Here is a 12,238-nt window from a genome sequence, read left to right as displayed (position 1 = left end):
GGTATGATGTAAATATTCAGTATTGGCTGGTGATTCAGACTGGGGTAGTTAGGGCCGGCTGACTGTCCCACAATCTAAGAGCATCCCTTTTTTGTATTGAAAATTATAAAAAGTTGGTCAGTATTTACAAGATTCCATAATTGACATAACAACAAGGTGAACATACTGTTCAATTCTTTTTATACTACACATTTCAGACATAATAATTAATTCATTTATAAATGCCCCCATCCCCTCTTGATGTTCCCTTATAGGCTATAACCCTAATAGGCTAATGTGTAAAAATATTCAATATATTATTAATTAAGAATATCATTGGCTAAATTTGTAATTTTCAAAATTGTTTAGTTAGAATAAAAGTGAATAGCCTACAGACAAAAGAAGAAAGACCTCTTTTTGGAAAGACTAGGCCTTTTTTGACATTCTGGAAAAATGGAGAAGAGTTTTTGGACTATCCCTATTTTACCGCAGTATGACACTGCAAATATAGACCCAGTCACATTTCTAGAGCTAGCTCAGTGAGAGTAATGACAAGTTCTTCATTGTTCATATTTTTGATTTAGCCTATAAACAAAGTGAACATACCACTCAATGCCTTTTTTATGTTCTTTACAAATACAATAATTGCTTTTATTGTAAATTCAAATTTCTGCACTTTTTGAGCTCTTGAAAATGACCAAAATATTTCTAGATTTGGGGTTTAAAAAAGGCTTAAAATATTGGTCCAAAACTTTAAACATTGGTCTCAAACTTACTGTTTCATGACAAATCCATTTTTTAATGTTGTATAATAATTGTTTAGTTTCATCACAAGCTGTCTAAACAGGAAACTATGCTACAAAGCAGCATAGTTTCTATACTATAGCACTTAGAAATGCTAATTATAGAAGTGCATCCATTTCTGGTTGACCCTCCTCCTCCATAGGGCAAACAAAAATGCATAAAGTGCGCTGGGTTTTGAAGCCAAGGGAAAAGTTGGTGTTGTACAATATGAATGAAATTATATTTTAAATAGTAATTCCAGTCCTCACTGGTAATTTTTGTATAGTAGGAAGTCAAAAGATGATTAAAAGACTCACACATCCATTGATGTTAATATCCAAGATGGTTCACTTTCAAACAAAACAAATTCCAATTTTGCTTACAGATAACATTACCTATGATGCAAAACTTATTAGTCCATAAGCCCTGTGGGCAGCAGGGCTCATGGACTAATACACTTCACTCTGTAGATAATGTTACCTGTAAAAAAAAAAAATCAGATGTTGCACTGCCTAACTTCAAATCTACAGAACATAAATGTAATATTTAACTAATCACTGATTTGCTGGTTCAAATTTTGTCACAGGCCAATGTCACAACAGCTAGTATTGCAATTGTTCAGAAACAGCTAGCTAATTTAAACTTGAAAGTGAAGGTGAACCATTTTTGATATTAGCATTAATGGAAGCATTAGTTTTTTAATTATCTTTCAACTTCCTACTATACAGAAATTACCTGTGGTGAATAGAATTAGTATTTAAAATGTGATTTTGTTCATATTGTGTAACTCCAACTTTTCCCTTGGCTTCAAAACCCTGCCCACTTTATGCATTTTTAGTTTGCCCCATGGAGGAGGAGGGTCAACCAGAAATGGATATGCTTTTAGAATTCATTTCTAAATCTTATAGTGGATAGTAGGGTACCTTGAACCAAATTTCAGTTGTTTTTTTTTTAAGGCAAACCAAACCTTTTAACAACTTTTTTACATCAAAAGATAGCTTATTTACTAGGCTACCTCTGAGTAATTATTTCTGTTTTGCAGGTTAATACACCATTGATTTTATAAGACTTAATTTTTTGGTTCAAGCTACCCCACCCCCTGGATACCATGAACCACCTCACAGGGCATGATGAACCAGTATGATTTATCTTTTTAATTGATTTCATTTATATGAAAGTACAAAGTTATAAAAAATCAGCTATAAGAAGTAAAAAAAAAAAATACAAAAAATATATTATTTAAGTGAAAATGATGCAAGGTTTACCTCAAAAGCAAACTTCCCTGATTGGTGGGATGTTCCACCAACAGGAACTGGTTTGGGGAGGCAAAGCACCACATCAGGCTTCATAACAAATGACACCTCATCTATAGGAATAAATTTCAGTCAATGTTGGTATTACCAGAACATTTTTTTTGGGCCATGAAACTATTGTTAACAGATACATTTTGACTTTTTGAACATCTTTTCTCTCTTGCAAAACTTCTGTAAACTCACTGTTATGGAGTTATTCCAGCCCAAAATATTCTTATATTTATACATATACAATTGCAATCATTTCCATTTTCATTGATTAGAAATTGGAAATTGCTAACATTTTAAGACTGAAAATTGCTCTGTGGCTTTTAGAGACAATTTTTTGTTAGGTTAGGTTGTTTTGATTGAGTTTGCAGTAGTTTTGCAAGAGAGAAAAGATGTTCAAAAAGTCAAAATGCATCTATTAACAATAGTTTCATGACCCAAAAAAAATTGTTCTAGTAATACCAACATTGACCTAAATTTCTCATTACCCAAATGCTTCCAAAAGTTGGAAACTGTTGATGACCAATACCTCAGCAACAAAGTGTTCCACCAGTGGTTTTTTCTAAAGTACAACAAGCACATAGTCTCCCACCTCTATCTCAGCATTTTACAAGCTGCCAATGCCTTCTTCTTGGCTTTTGCAATATTCTGGTTCATCTCCTTCCTCTGAATTGCTGTCAGACATGTAAGAGAGAACTTTCATTCTTTTGCAAAAGCTCTAAGTGGGCAATATGCAGGATCACTAGATGTGCTCATTGTCTTACTTCCTGCATTTGCTTTTCCCAGCTTTTTCACATTTGCTGTTTGTTTCTTGTTTATTTTGCTCTTTTTCTTCTCCTTCTCTCTTTAAATCATGTCTGCCATAAGCTGGTTTTTGATAGGAGTATCAGTTAATACAGTTGACTTAACTCTCTTGCTACCCTTCCCTAGGGCATTTTTTCTAGGAGGAGCTTAGGGATGGGGACAAATGTCTTCAGGAGTCAACAGAGTAGTTCTTCCATTACTAAAATTGACAGAGAACAATGGCAGACAGAGAAGGGTCATCTCTGTCTGTCATGTGGGCTGCCAAAAAAGAATCTTCTGGGTTGAAAGGCCAGTTCCCTGTCTTCTGGAAACCACTCTTGATGTTTATGGGTTAAAATGCTTTTGGAAAATCTGTTCCTACAATCTGAGCAATGGTGTAAATATCAATTGCCTTTCCAGGATTATTTGTCATCCAACAGTTGCAGGCCCTGTTATAAGCTGCTTTGAATGAATAAAATACTGGAGACATATTTGAAGGTGACTGTAGAGCTTCTGGTGTCCTGAGAAAAACAAAGTCAAGAAGGCTTGGTTTCTGTCTATCCCTAAAACATGTTGGCTGGCTGACAATTTGTTGGAGGAGGATATCATGAAAAATGTCAATGATTGGACTTGCAGGACCAAATGGGACATAGGGAAACTGGTCTTTCCATTTGATGCTAAGCTATTTGATGCTGAAGTCACCTACAATTTGTAGGTTACAATGGTGGGAGTTTGAAATCTTGCAGATTAGCTCTGCTAGTTTCTTATCTGTTTCCTCTGGTGACAGCACAGATGAACTTCTATATACACAGCCTATTCTGACAGGAGGATGGCTTTTATTCTCAGTAACTCAAATATCTGAGAAAAAGATATTAGCATAGGGGTATCCAGTGGAGTAGTCAATTGGGGTGATGGTGTAAGAGGTTTTGACCAGTGCAAGTGTTCCACAGCAGCAATAATTGGATGACAGTTTGGATACAGTAATGTAGCCTTGAAAACTGACATGCAAATCTAGGAACCGGTTTCTTCAATTCTTGGGACACACATCAGTAAAGAGTATAATGTCATAATCATTTGCATAAATCAAGGATTTCAGCTCATTAATTTTGTTTAGTAGTTGGTCAACATTTTTTATAAGATTGGAGAGTTCTTGATTTACTTGTTGCTTTCTTTGGTTGAGTACTTCTTTATGGCAGTGATTCACATTGAGAACTGGCTTGTCTACAATGGATGAGGAAGTGCTTGAAGACCTACTATCATCTATTGTGTTGAGATTTTCATTTGCAAAAGACTTGTAGGATGATGAGTTGGTGTATTCATAAACACTAATTGGTGACATAAGCACTTCTAGATTATTATTTATACTATGTGCAGGGCTTGTATCTTTGGTATCTAACAGTTGATGGGCTGGTCAGGGAAAGGGGGTAGCTCTTACCTAGACAAATTGAGTTTTTGGAACAATTTTTCCATAATGGATAGCCAGTTTTGGCTCTCCCAGCCCAGTTTGTTGTCTGAGTTCAGGAGATAAAGCTTTTCTTTTCTCCCAATCTTTCTAGGATGTATCTGACCTGAATTTCACAACATAGCGTGTAGGATTTTGTAGAATATGCCTCTTTAAGTTTAGGTTTGGGACAGAGAAGAGAATGGGGGCAGTCACCTGTGGTTTGGTTCTTGTTGACTGGTTTCAGCTCTTCATACTTTGAAGTGAAGTTTATTTCAGTAGTTCTACTGCTGGAAGAGCTGAATTTGTAAATGATTTGGTAATATGGTCATTGAACAGAGTTCAATGGTCTTGAACTCTGTTTCTGAATTTGAGGTAGCTTCTATTGTGAATACTCTTAAAGGATCATTGTCTTCAGCACCAGACAAAATTCCCACAAGGGTTATCTGTGCTATTCTGTCACCATTGGCTAAGCTTGTCAATCTGTCTTTCGAGAAAGGAATTTTCTCTGAATCCCTCAAGCAAGCTAAGGTTATAGTGCTGTATAAAGGTGGTTCTTGGAGTGATCCTGCTAATTGTATGCCAATTTCTCTCCTATATGTTTTCAGCAAAGTTTTTGAGAAGGCTATGCTATCCAGGTTTCTTAGTTTTCTGGATGCAAAAGAATTTTTGCATGATTTCCAGTTTGGATTCCAAGCAAATCACTCTATAGAGCATGCTTGTGCAGCTTTCTTGAATTTCATTCATTCAGCAATAGATTCTTGTCATATCCTGGTAGCTTTATTTTTGGATGTTCATAAAGATTTTGCTTCCTTGACTGATGGGATTCTTCTTTGGAAACTATTGCATATTGGTATAAGATCAAATGCCTTTTCTTGGTTTACTTCATATCTTTTGTGTAGGCTTATTTCAAATGATCCACGTTTTTGGAGCCCTTCTGAAGTATATTATGGCGTCCCTCAGGGATCTGTTCTTGGTCCCATTTTATTTCTGACTTATGTTAATGATCAGATTTTGGTGGTAAAAAACACCAGGCCTCTGGCATCCTGCAAGCTTTGTCATCCTGATGCTCGATTGTGTTCAAATACTACTTCCAACGAAGATTTTCTAGTTGCTTTTGCTGATGACACCACTCTTGGGACCGTTGGGAAGACAGAATGTGATCAAGTCTAACCTTGTGGCAATATTTGAGAGAGTTGTTTCATGGTTTAATGTGAATTACTTGGCCTTGAATGTTGGAAAGTCACATTTCCTTATTTTTGCTTGAATTGGTATAGCTTTCCCTCAGCTTACACACCTTCAGGTGTCACAAGACTCCTTGTGTAGACCAGAGAATTGGGTGGTCTGGTTTCTTGGTATCCTGCTTGATGAGAACCTTTCATTTAGAAACCATATAGCCATGATTAGGGTTAAGGTCTCATGAAGTTTGGGTATCATTTGAAAACTTAGACACGTTTCTTGGATCTGTTCTGAAATTTCTTTTTTCTGCATTGTTCAGTCATATGTTTCTTATTGCCCCATTGTATGGATTTCTACTTTTCTATCTAGTCTGGTTATGGACACCAATCATTCCTCACCAACACCACTCTTAAGTCTATGGTCTATTTACATTGTTTCTTGTGCTTCTTCTGTCTTTCATCAGCTTCACAGTAATCCTCCAAAATATCTTCAAAAAACTCCTGTCTTTATTTCTGATTCAGCTTCATGTAGCCTTCATTCTTCATATAATATCTGCATTCTGCCTACCCCTATTATTCAATCAGATTTCAATCCCTTCTTTGTTTGTCAACAGGTCTGGAATTCACTACCTTCTTCAGTACAGAGATGCCACTCGTTTGGGACTTTTAAAAGGATTCTTAAGGATCATTTAGTAAAGAATCAAATAGAATAGCATTTATTTTTTGTTTGTTTGTTTTTTTGTTATTTTTTTTTCCTTTTTCTCTGAGGAGTTAATATCCCCTGAGTGTTTGTTCATGGTGTATGGTTGTCTTCTCTGGGCTTTGACTCTCAGGCCTCAGGTATGTTCTCTTTTTCATTTTGTGTGTTATTCGGCCATTGTTCTCTTTTTTTGGTTGTTGCTTATATTGTATTTTTTTGGAGCCTGGCCATGGAGCCTTTCAAGGGGGAATAAGAGTATTGTATTTCCATTTTGTATTTATTGGTGAATAAAACTCTGAACTCTGAATATAGGACATCACTAAGATTTAGGTCAGTTGCTAAACCAAATCAGCAAAATGATGAAGAACTGATTTCATTCTCAAAAGCGTATTCTCTACCAACTTTAGCCACAAAAATTAAGGTCATAATTTTTCACAAGAAAAAGTCCCGTCAACTTTCATCTATTTGGCTGTGGGCAGCAGATCATTTATGATGCCTCTCCAAAACTTTGGGGAGTTATCCTAGACCCTAACATGACATGGAAGAATCAAAGTGAGTCAGTAAAGCAATCCTACATAATGAAACTTTTGATCATGAAGCAGCTAACAGAGAAAAAATTGGCCAGCTCTCCAACTGTGATGCTGGATTTCTACATGAGATTTATTCGTTCGAAGGTATAATATTCCAAAGAAACATTTGGAACAAATTAAGTCTGTTAAAACTGGAAACTATTCTGCATATGGCAATAAATCTGGCTCTGGGACTCCCGAAACATACGCCAATTTATAAATACAGGGTTCTCTCTGAAATACCAACAATAAAGGGTAGGAGAAATATGTTGACTGCTAAATAATTAGTTCTAATCACCCAGTTTTTGAAAGAACTTTTGTCTCTAGTCCCTTGGAAAAGGCAGGAATTTTGGTAATACAAAATTATTGAACGAAAAATTTTTTGGAGAACCTTACAAAATAAAATAAAAAAAAAAAGGTATAAATGCTGTTGATTTGAGTGAGCTTAAAACACCTACAAAAATTAAACTTAACAATCCAGGTAGTTTTTAAGTCATTACCAATTAGTATGAGTTAAGTATGAGTAGCTTTTGCAGTTTTATACTTAATGCCTGAAAGAAAAACAGAGTTTGACCATATATGGAAGAAATAAGAAGTATTTCAGTGTTTAGAAATATGTTTCTTCTCTTTCTCCTTCTACAAAATTGGGCGTCTCAAGAATCGAAAAATAACAGGCAATGCTACAATATTGCCTATAGTAAAGAGCCATAAGGCTTCAATGTTTTATTATTGTTATTCCTGTAGGTACTTCATATGGAATTGGTTTGTTGTATAAACTTCAGAAGTGGCTTATTGGAAATTAGAAGTGCTAATGCCCTTTTTAAGAGTCAGAAGTGATCAGAGGCAACCAGTCCCCTCTCCTCACACCCTTCCCCCACCCTAAATACATTCAATCCAAATTTTGAGGTAGCTGTTTTGTGGAAAGTAGTTCAAAGATCAAATAAATTTGGCTTCAGGTTTGACAAAATGCACATAGCCCCCAGGACAAGGACTGTAAGTTATGCAAGTTGCCCAATGTTAATATATAAGTTTTTGTGGAAGGAGTGGTTGTATAAACTTCAGAGGAGGCTCACTTAATTTGAAACAGAGTTCTAATTCCCTTTTTAAGAGTCAGAATTGATTGGAGGGCAACCAGGCCTCCATCCCATGTTATTTTCTCCCCAAATGACTGATCAACATTTTGAGGTAGTCATTTTGTTCAGAATAGTCCAAAGGTCGACTAACTATACTTCTGGGTTTTAAGGGGTTAGATGGCAACTAGGCCCCATGCCCTTTTTTTTCCAAATGCATCTGATCAAAATTTTGAGATAGTTATTTTGTTCACAATATTCTAAGGGCCAAAAAACTATGCCTCCTAGGTTAACAAAAGCACCCAGAGCCCATGGGGCAAGGGCTGTAAGTTATGCAAGTTGCCCATCGTTAAGATTTAAGGTTTGTATGGAAGAGATGGTCATACAAACTTTGGAGGTTGTAATGTAATTTGCCCCTTTTTACGTGCAGGATTTATTATTAAGAAGAAGGGGGATGTTTGATTCTAATTGTGTTTGAAAAGGCTAAGGGTATTAAGGTAAAACTTTAGGGAATTTTAAACTAAATCTAAAGTAATTATGTGCATTCTGTTTATCAAAAAGGCTGTATCTGCAATATCACAAGAACAGTTGAGGGTATTAAGTTTAAATTTTAGGGCATGTTGAGGAGGATGTTAAAAGCTGGTTGGAGGGAACTAGCCTGAAGATATTTGATCAAAGTTTTTGAATAGCTATCTTGTTCAAAATAGTCAAATACCTATACATTCAGGGGTAATGTAACCCTGACAGACCCTGGGGTAAGTGTTGTAAATTATATAAGTTGTCCACTGTTTATATACAAGGCTGTCTGTTGGGAAAAGGGGGCATATTTGATCCCAAGTCTCCAAAAGGCTAAGAATGTTATGGTAAAACTTTTAGAATTGTTGAGGGCAATATCAAATGAAACCAAAGCACACTATTAGCAGGTGGGATGTCAAAAGGACACATAAGCAACATTTAAGGATCAGGTAAGGTTATTAAGTTGACATTTTAAAGATATATTGAGAGGGATGTTGAGAAAAGAATGAAGGGTACCCCCTGCCCCCTTGTCCTTTTAGATGCTCCCCTTAACACTGATAGAGAACTTAAAAAGCTATTTTAATTGAAATAGTCGTAATGTCTAATAGACTAGCTATGCCTCTTGGGATGTCACAGCCCCAGGGCAAGGAATGTAAATTATCCAGTTCGTCCGTTTTTTACATATGGAATTAATCATTGGAAAAGGGGTGGGGGTATATGCAGTACAAGAGTAAAATAGTCCAAAGGTCAACTAACTATGCTTCTGGGTTTTATGCAGTCCCCCAATCCTAGGGCCAGGGCTGTAAGTTATGCAAGTTCCTTATTGTTAACTTATAAGGGTTTTATCGAAGGGGTGGTCATGTAAACTTTGGAGGGGGCGAGAGTTTCTTATCTGCAGTAAAAGTGCAAAGAAGTTACCATCCACTAAGAGAAAGCGCTTTCTTTGGAGGTTTAAGTCTTTTCCCTTGTTTTTCACTGCAGGGCATGTACAATGGAACAATGTTGTTTTGTCTGTTGTTTAACTTCTTTGGAAGTGTTCCTGGGTGTACCCAAAAAGGCTAAGGGTATTAAGATAAAATTTCGGAAAATTTTTAGGGGGTGTTGAACTAAATCAATAGAAACTATGTGTATCTAAGTTATCAAAAAGGCATATCTGCAACATCAGGAACAGGTAAGGGTATTCACTTGAAACTTTCAGGGCTGCTATTGCTACTATTGAGGCTGCAAATAAGACTAGTTGCGACTGTAACTGTGACTAGTTTAGACAGCAAAAACTTGCAACTACCACTATATCTACTAGTCATTACTTTCAGGGAATATTGAACTTTGAAACTTTTAGTTTGCAAAAAAAATCACTTTGATGTTTTAATACTTTGATGTTGAAATGGGGAATATTGAAAAGCTTGAAACTTTGGCAATCAAAGACAAACAAAAATCAGTTAAAAAAAAAAAACATTCCAAAAAAGAAGTTTTTTGAGGAAAAATAAATAGCCATATTAAACTAAAGAACAGCAGAAATAAATTCCTATCTTAATTCAAACTCAAAACAACCAGAAATTATTATTAAAGAATAAATAAAAGCCAAACAAACAGAAATTAAATAAACAATCATAGCAAACAAACATACAACAGATACTATAAACTAATAAATAAATCCTAAGATAAGTAAAACTTACCTTGAATGTTCAAATTAAACTTAAAACAAACAAAAATCACTACAAGCAAAAGTTTGGCTACGGTCCTCTTCCTCCTCCCCTAACTGTAAAAGTTCAAAGTCTTCTGTGTCATTTGTGCTTTATTGAAAACAAGTTATGTTACAAATATTTTCTTTTATACTTACAACATCGAAAATAAAAACCAAAATTACAGTTTCAAATAAAAAAAGAAAATTCAAGGCACAAGTAGTTTTCAATAAAATGCAGTATGAACATTCCAATCATCATGAACATTCTGTCTGGGGGAAATGTTATCATCTCTGTTTTTTTTTCAATATGAATTTACAACATTAAGAATTTAACAATATGAGGTCTTGGTGACAATCTGCAAGATTTTAGCCTGTTGGAGTACATAATGTTTTAATTTTGTACATGTATATTTAGAACTTTATTTTTGCTTCTATATTATTACCTTAAATACTTTTTTTAGAGTATAAGCTTACTACAAATGGAGAAATTTGTAATTAATTGGAATTCATACTCAGAAGTATTCCACAAGACTTTGGTTCAACTTCTTACCTGCAATGAGTTCACAGATTGTTTACTTGTATGTGAAGGTGGTCAGTTAAAAGCTCACAAATTTGTATTATCTGCATGCAGTCCATGGTTCCGACAAGTTTTGCTTGGAATTGACCATCCACATCCAGTTATAATACTGCAAGGAGTGAAATATGAAGAACTAAAAGCACTTATGGAATTTGTGTATACTGGGAATGTGACTGTCTGTGAAAATGAACTACACAAAATGATTGAAGCTGGCAAAAATCTTAAAATTACAGGCCTTGTTTCTCAAGATATGCTAGCTAGTGACCAGACCCAAGATCTAGATAAAACTGCAAATTTTACTACAGAAAAGGCCTTTAAAAGTTGCCATTCCACTACACCAAGTAGTTTCATAGGAAAGTCTGAGAATGCCCAGGTAATCAATATTTATTTATTTATGGTTAAGCTGCACCTATCAACTGTATCTTATTATGCTATTACATACATTAATATGATTCAATAACATACCTACACACAAGCGGAAAAATGGAGAGATTGAGATAAGTTGAAAGGACACCACCCCCTTCTTTAGAAAAAAATAAGGTTAATATCCATTCTTTCTGTTTTTGAGTACCATGACCCTTGAACTAATATCTTATGTTGGACAATGTATTAAAAGAGATCATTTGGCTAGGGGAATCCAGGGTTGCCAAAGTAAACATTTTATGTCCTAATTTTCCTTGGGGGTCCTTCATAACAATCTTGAAATATTTAGGAACAGGATTATTATTTAAGGTCATTCTTGACATAGTTTTTGAAGTTTCAACAACCCTTTAACATTTTAGTTCAATGGGGTTTTATTACTTCTCTATTTCATGTTAGTATCTTATGTCTTATAGAATGATTTTGATTGAAAATAATAATGGTGGTAATCCTTTGCCAATATCAGCCAATAGAATTCCTGAGAATGCTTGAAGCTGCAGGTGAAAAACTTGCTCATGGTTTCTGTCTCTAGTTCTGTCCATTAGATTTTTAAGATTTGCTTATGTGGTCATTGCTAGTTTTTATTTGCTGTACCTGTGGTGATCAATTTCCTTTGTTTTTATTCAACACATTCATTTTAATGGCTAGGTTGTAAGGGTCCAATACTCCCTCCTAATGGATGGGCTTAATTCCAAGCACACCTATTTTTCCCTTGTACTAAACTCATATGTTTGCATTGAAGAAACAAAATGTATATTATTTCCAAAAGGAGACAAAAAATACTAAAGCGTAGTTACATTTGGGTGAAGATGTAGAAGTTAGGTTTCTCATTTGGAAACCTTTTTGTGCATTTTTCCATGCCCAAGAGCAAAAAAAAAGGTCAAAAATTGTATTCCATGAGAATTAGCATCTAATCATTGAAGTTTGGCTTCTTTTTTTTTTGTTATAGATGTTATATAGAATGATCTGTTCTAGAAACTGAAAACTCATTAATAAGCAAATCATGCAATGTACAAATATTGTTAGTTGTTTCACTTGACATGTCTGAAAACTTTTATATAATGAGTTTTAGGTCCTTGACTTTAAGGCATAGCCTTTACTCTGTTTTTTCTTCATGTAGATTTCTACTTGTTTGGCTAAAAACCCAGTTATATATCCTGATCAGATTTCAACATAAAAGTAAATGTCTGAAAGTCATACACGTTTTTACACACAAAAAATTGGTCGTGGTGATTGT

General features: G+C 35.0%; 1 protein-coding gene across 1 annotated transcript in view; it reads left to right on the top strand.

Moving 5' to 3' along the window:
* Positions 1 to 12,238, top strand: part of LOC136040074 (uncharacterized) — a 34,053-nt gene that overhangs the window by 120 nt on the left and 21,695 nt on the right. The window contains exon 2 of the mRNA XM_065724149.1: positions 10,466 to 10,954. Coding sequence (XP_065580221.1) covers positions 10,484 to 10,954 — 471 coding nt within the window. The 5' untranslated portion in view covers positions 10,466 to 10,483. The remainder of the gene's footprint in view (positions 1 to 10,465; positions 10,955 to 12,238) is intronic.

Source organism: Artemia franciscana, chromosome 2 (genome assembly GCF_032884065.1).
Source record: "Artemia franciscana chromosome 2, ASM3288406v1, whole genome shotgun sequence".
Taxonomy (NCBI): Eukaryota; Metazoa; Arthropoda; class Branchiopoda; order Anostraca; family Artemiidae; genus Artemia; species Artemia franciscana.
Note: the sequence above shows the minus strand (reverse complement) of the source record. Positions and strands in the feature narration are given on the sequence as shown.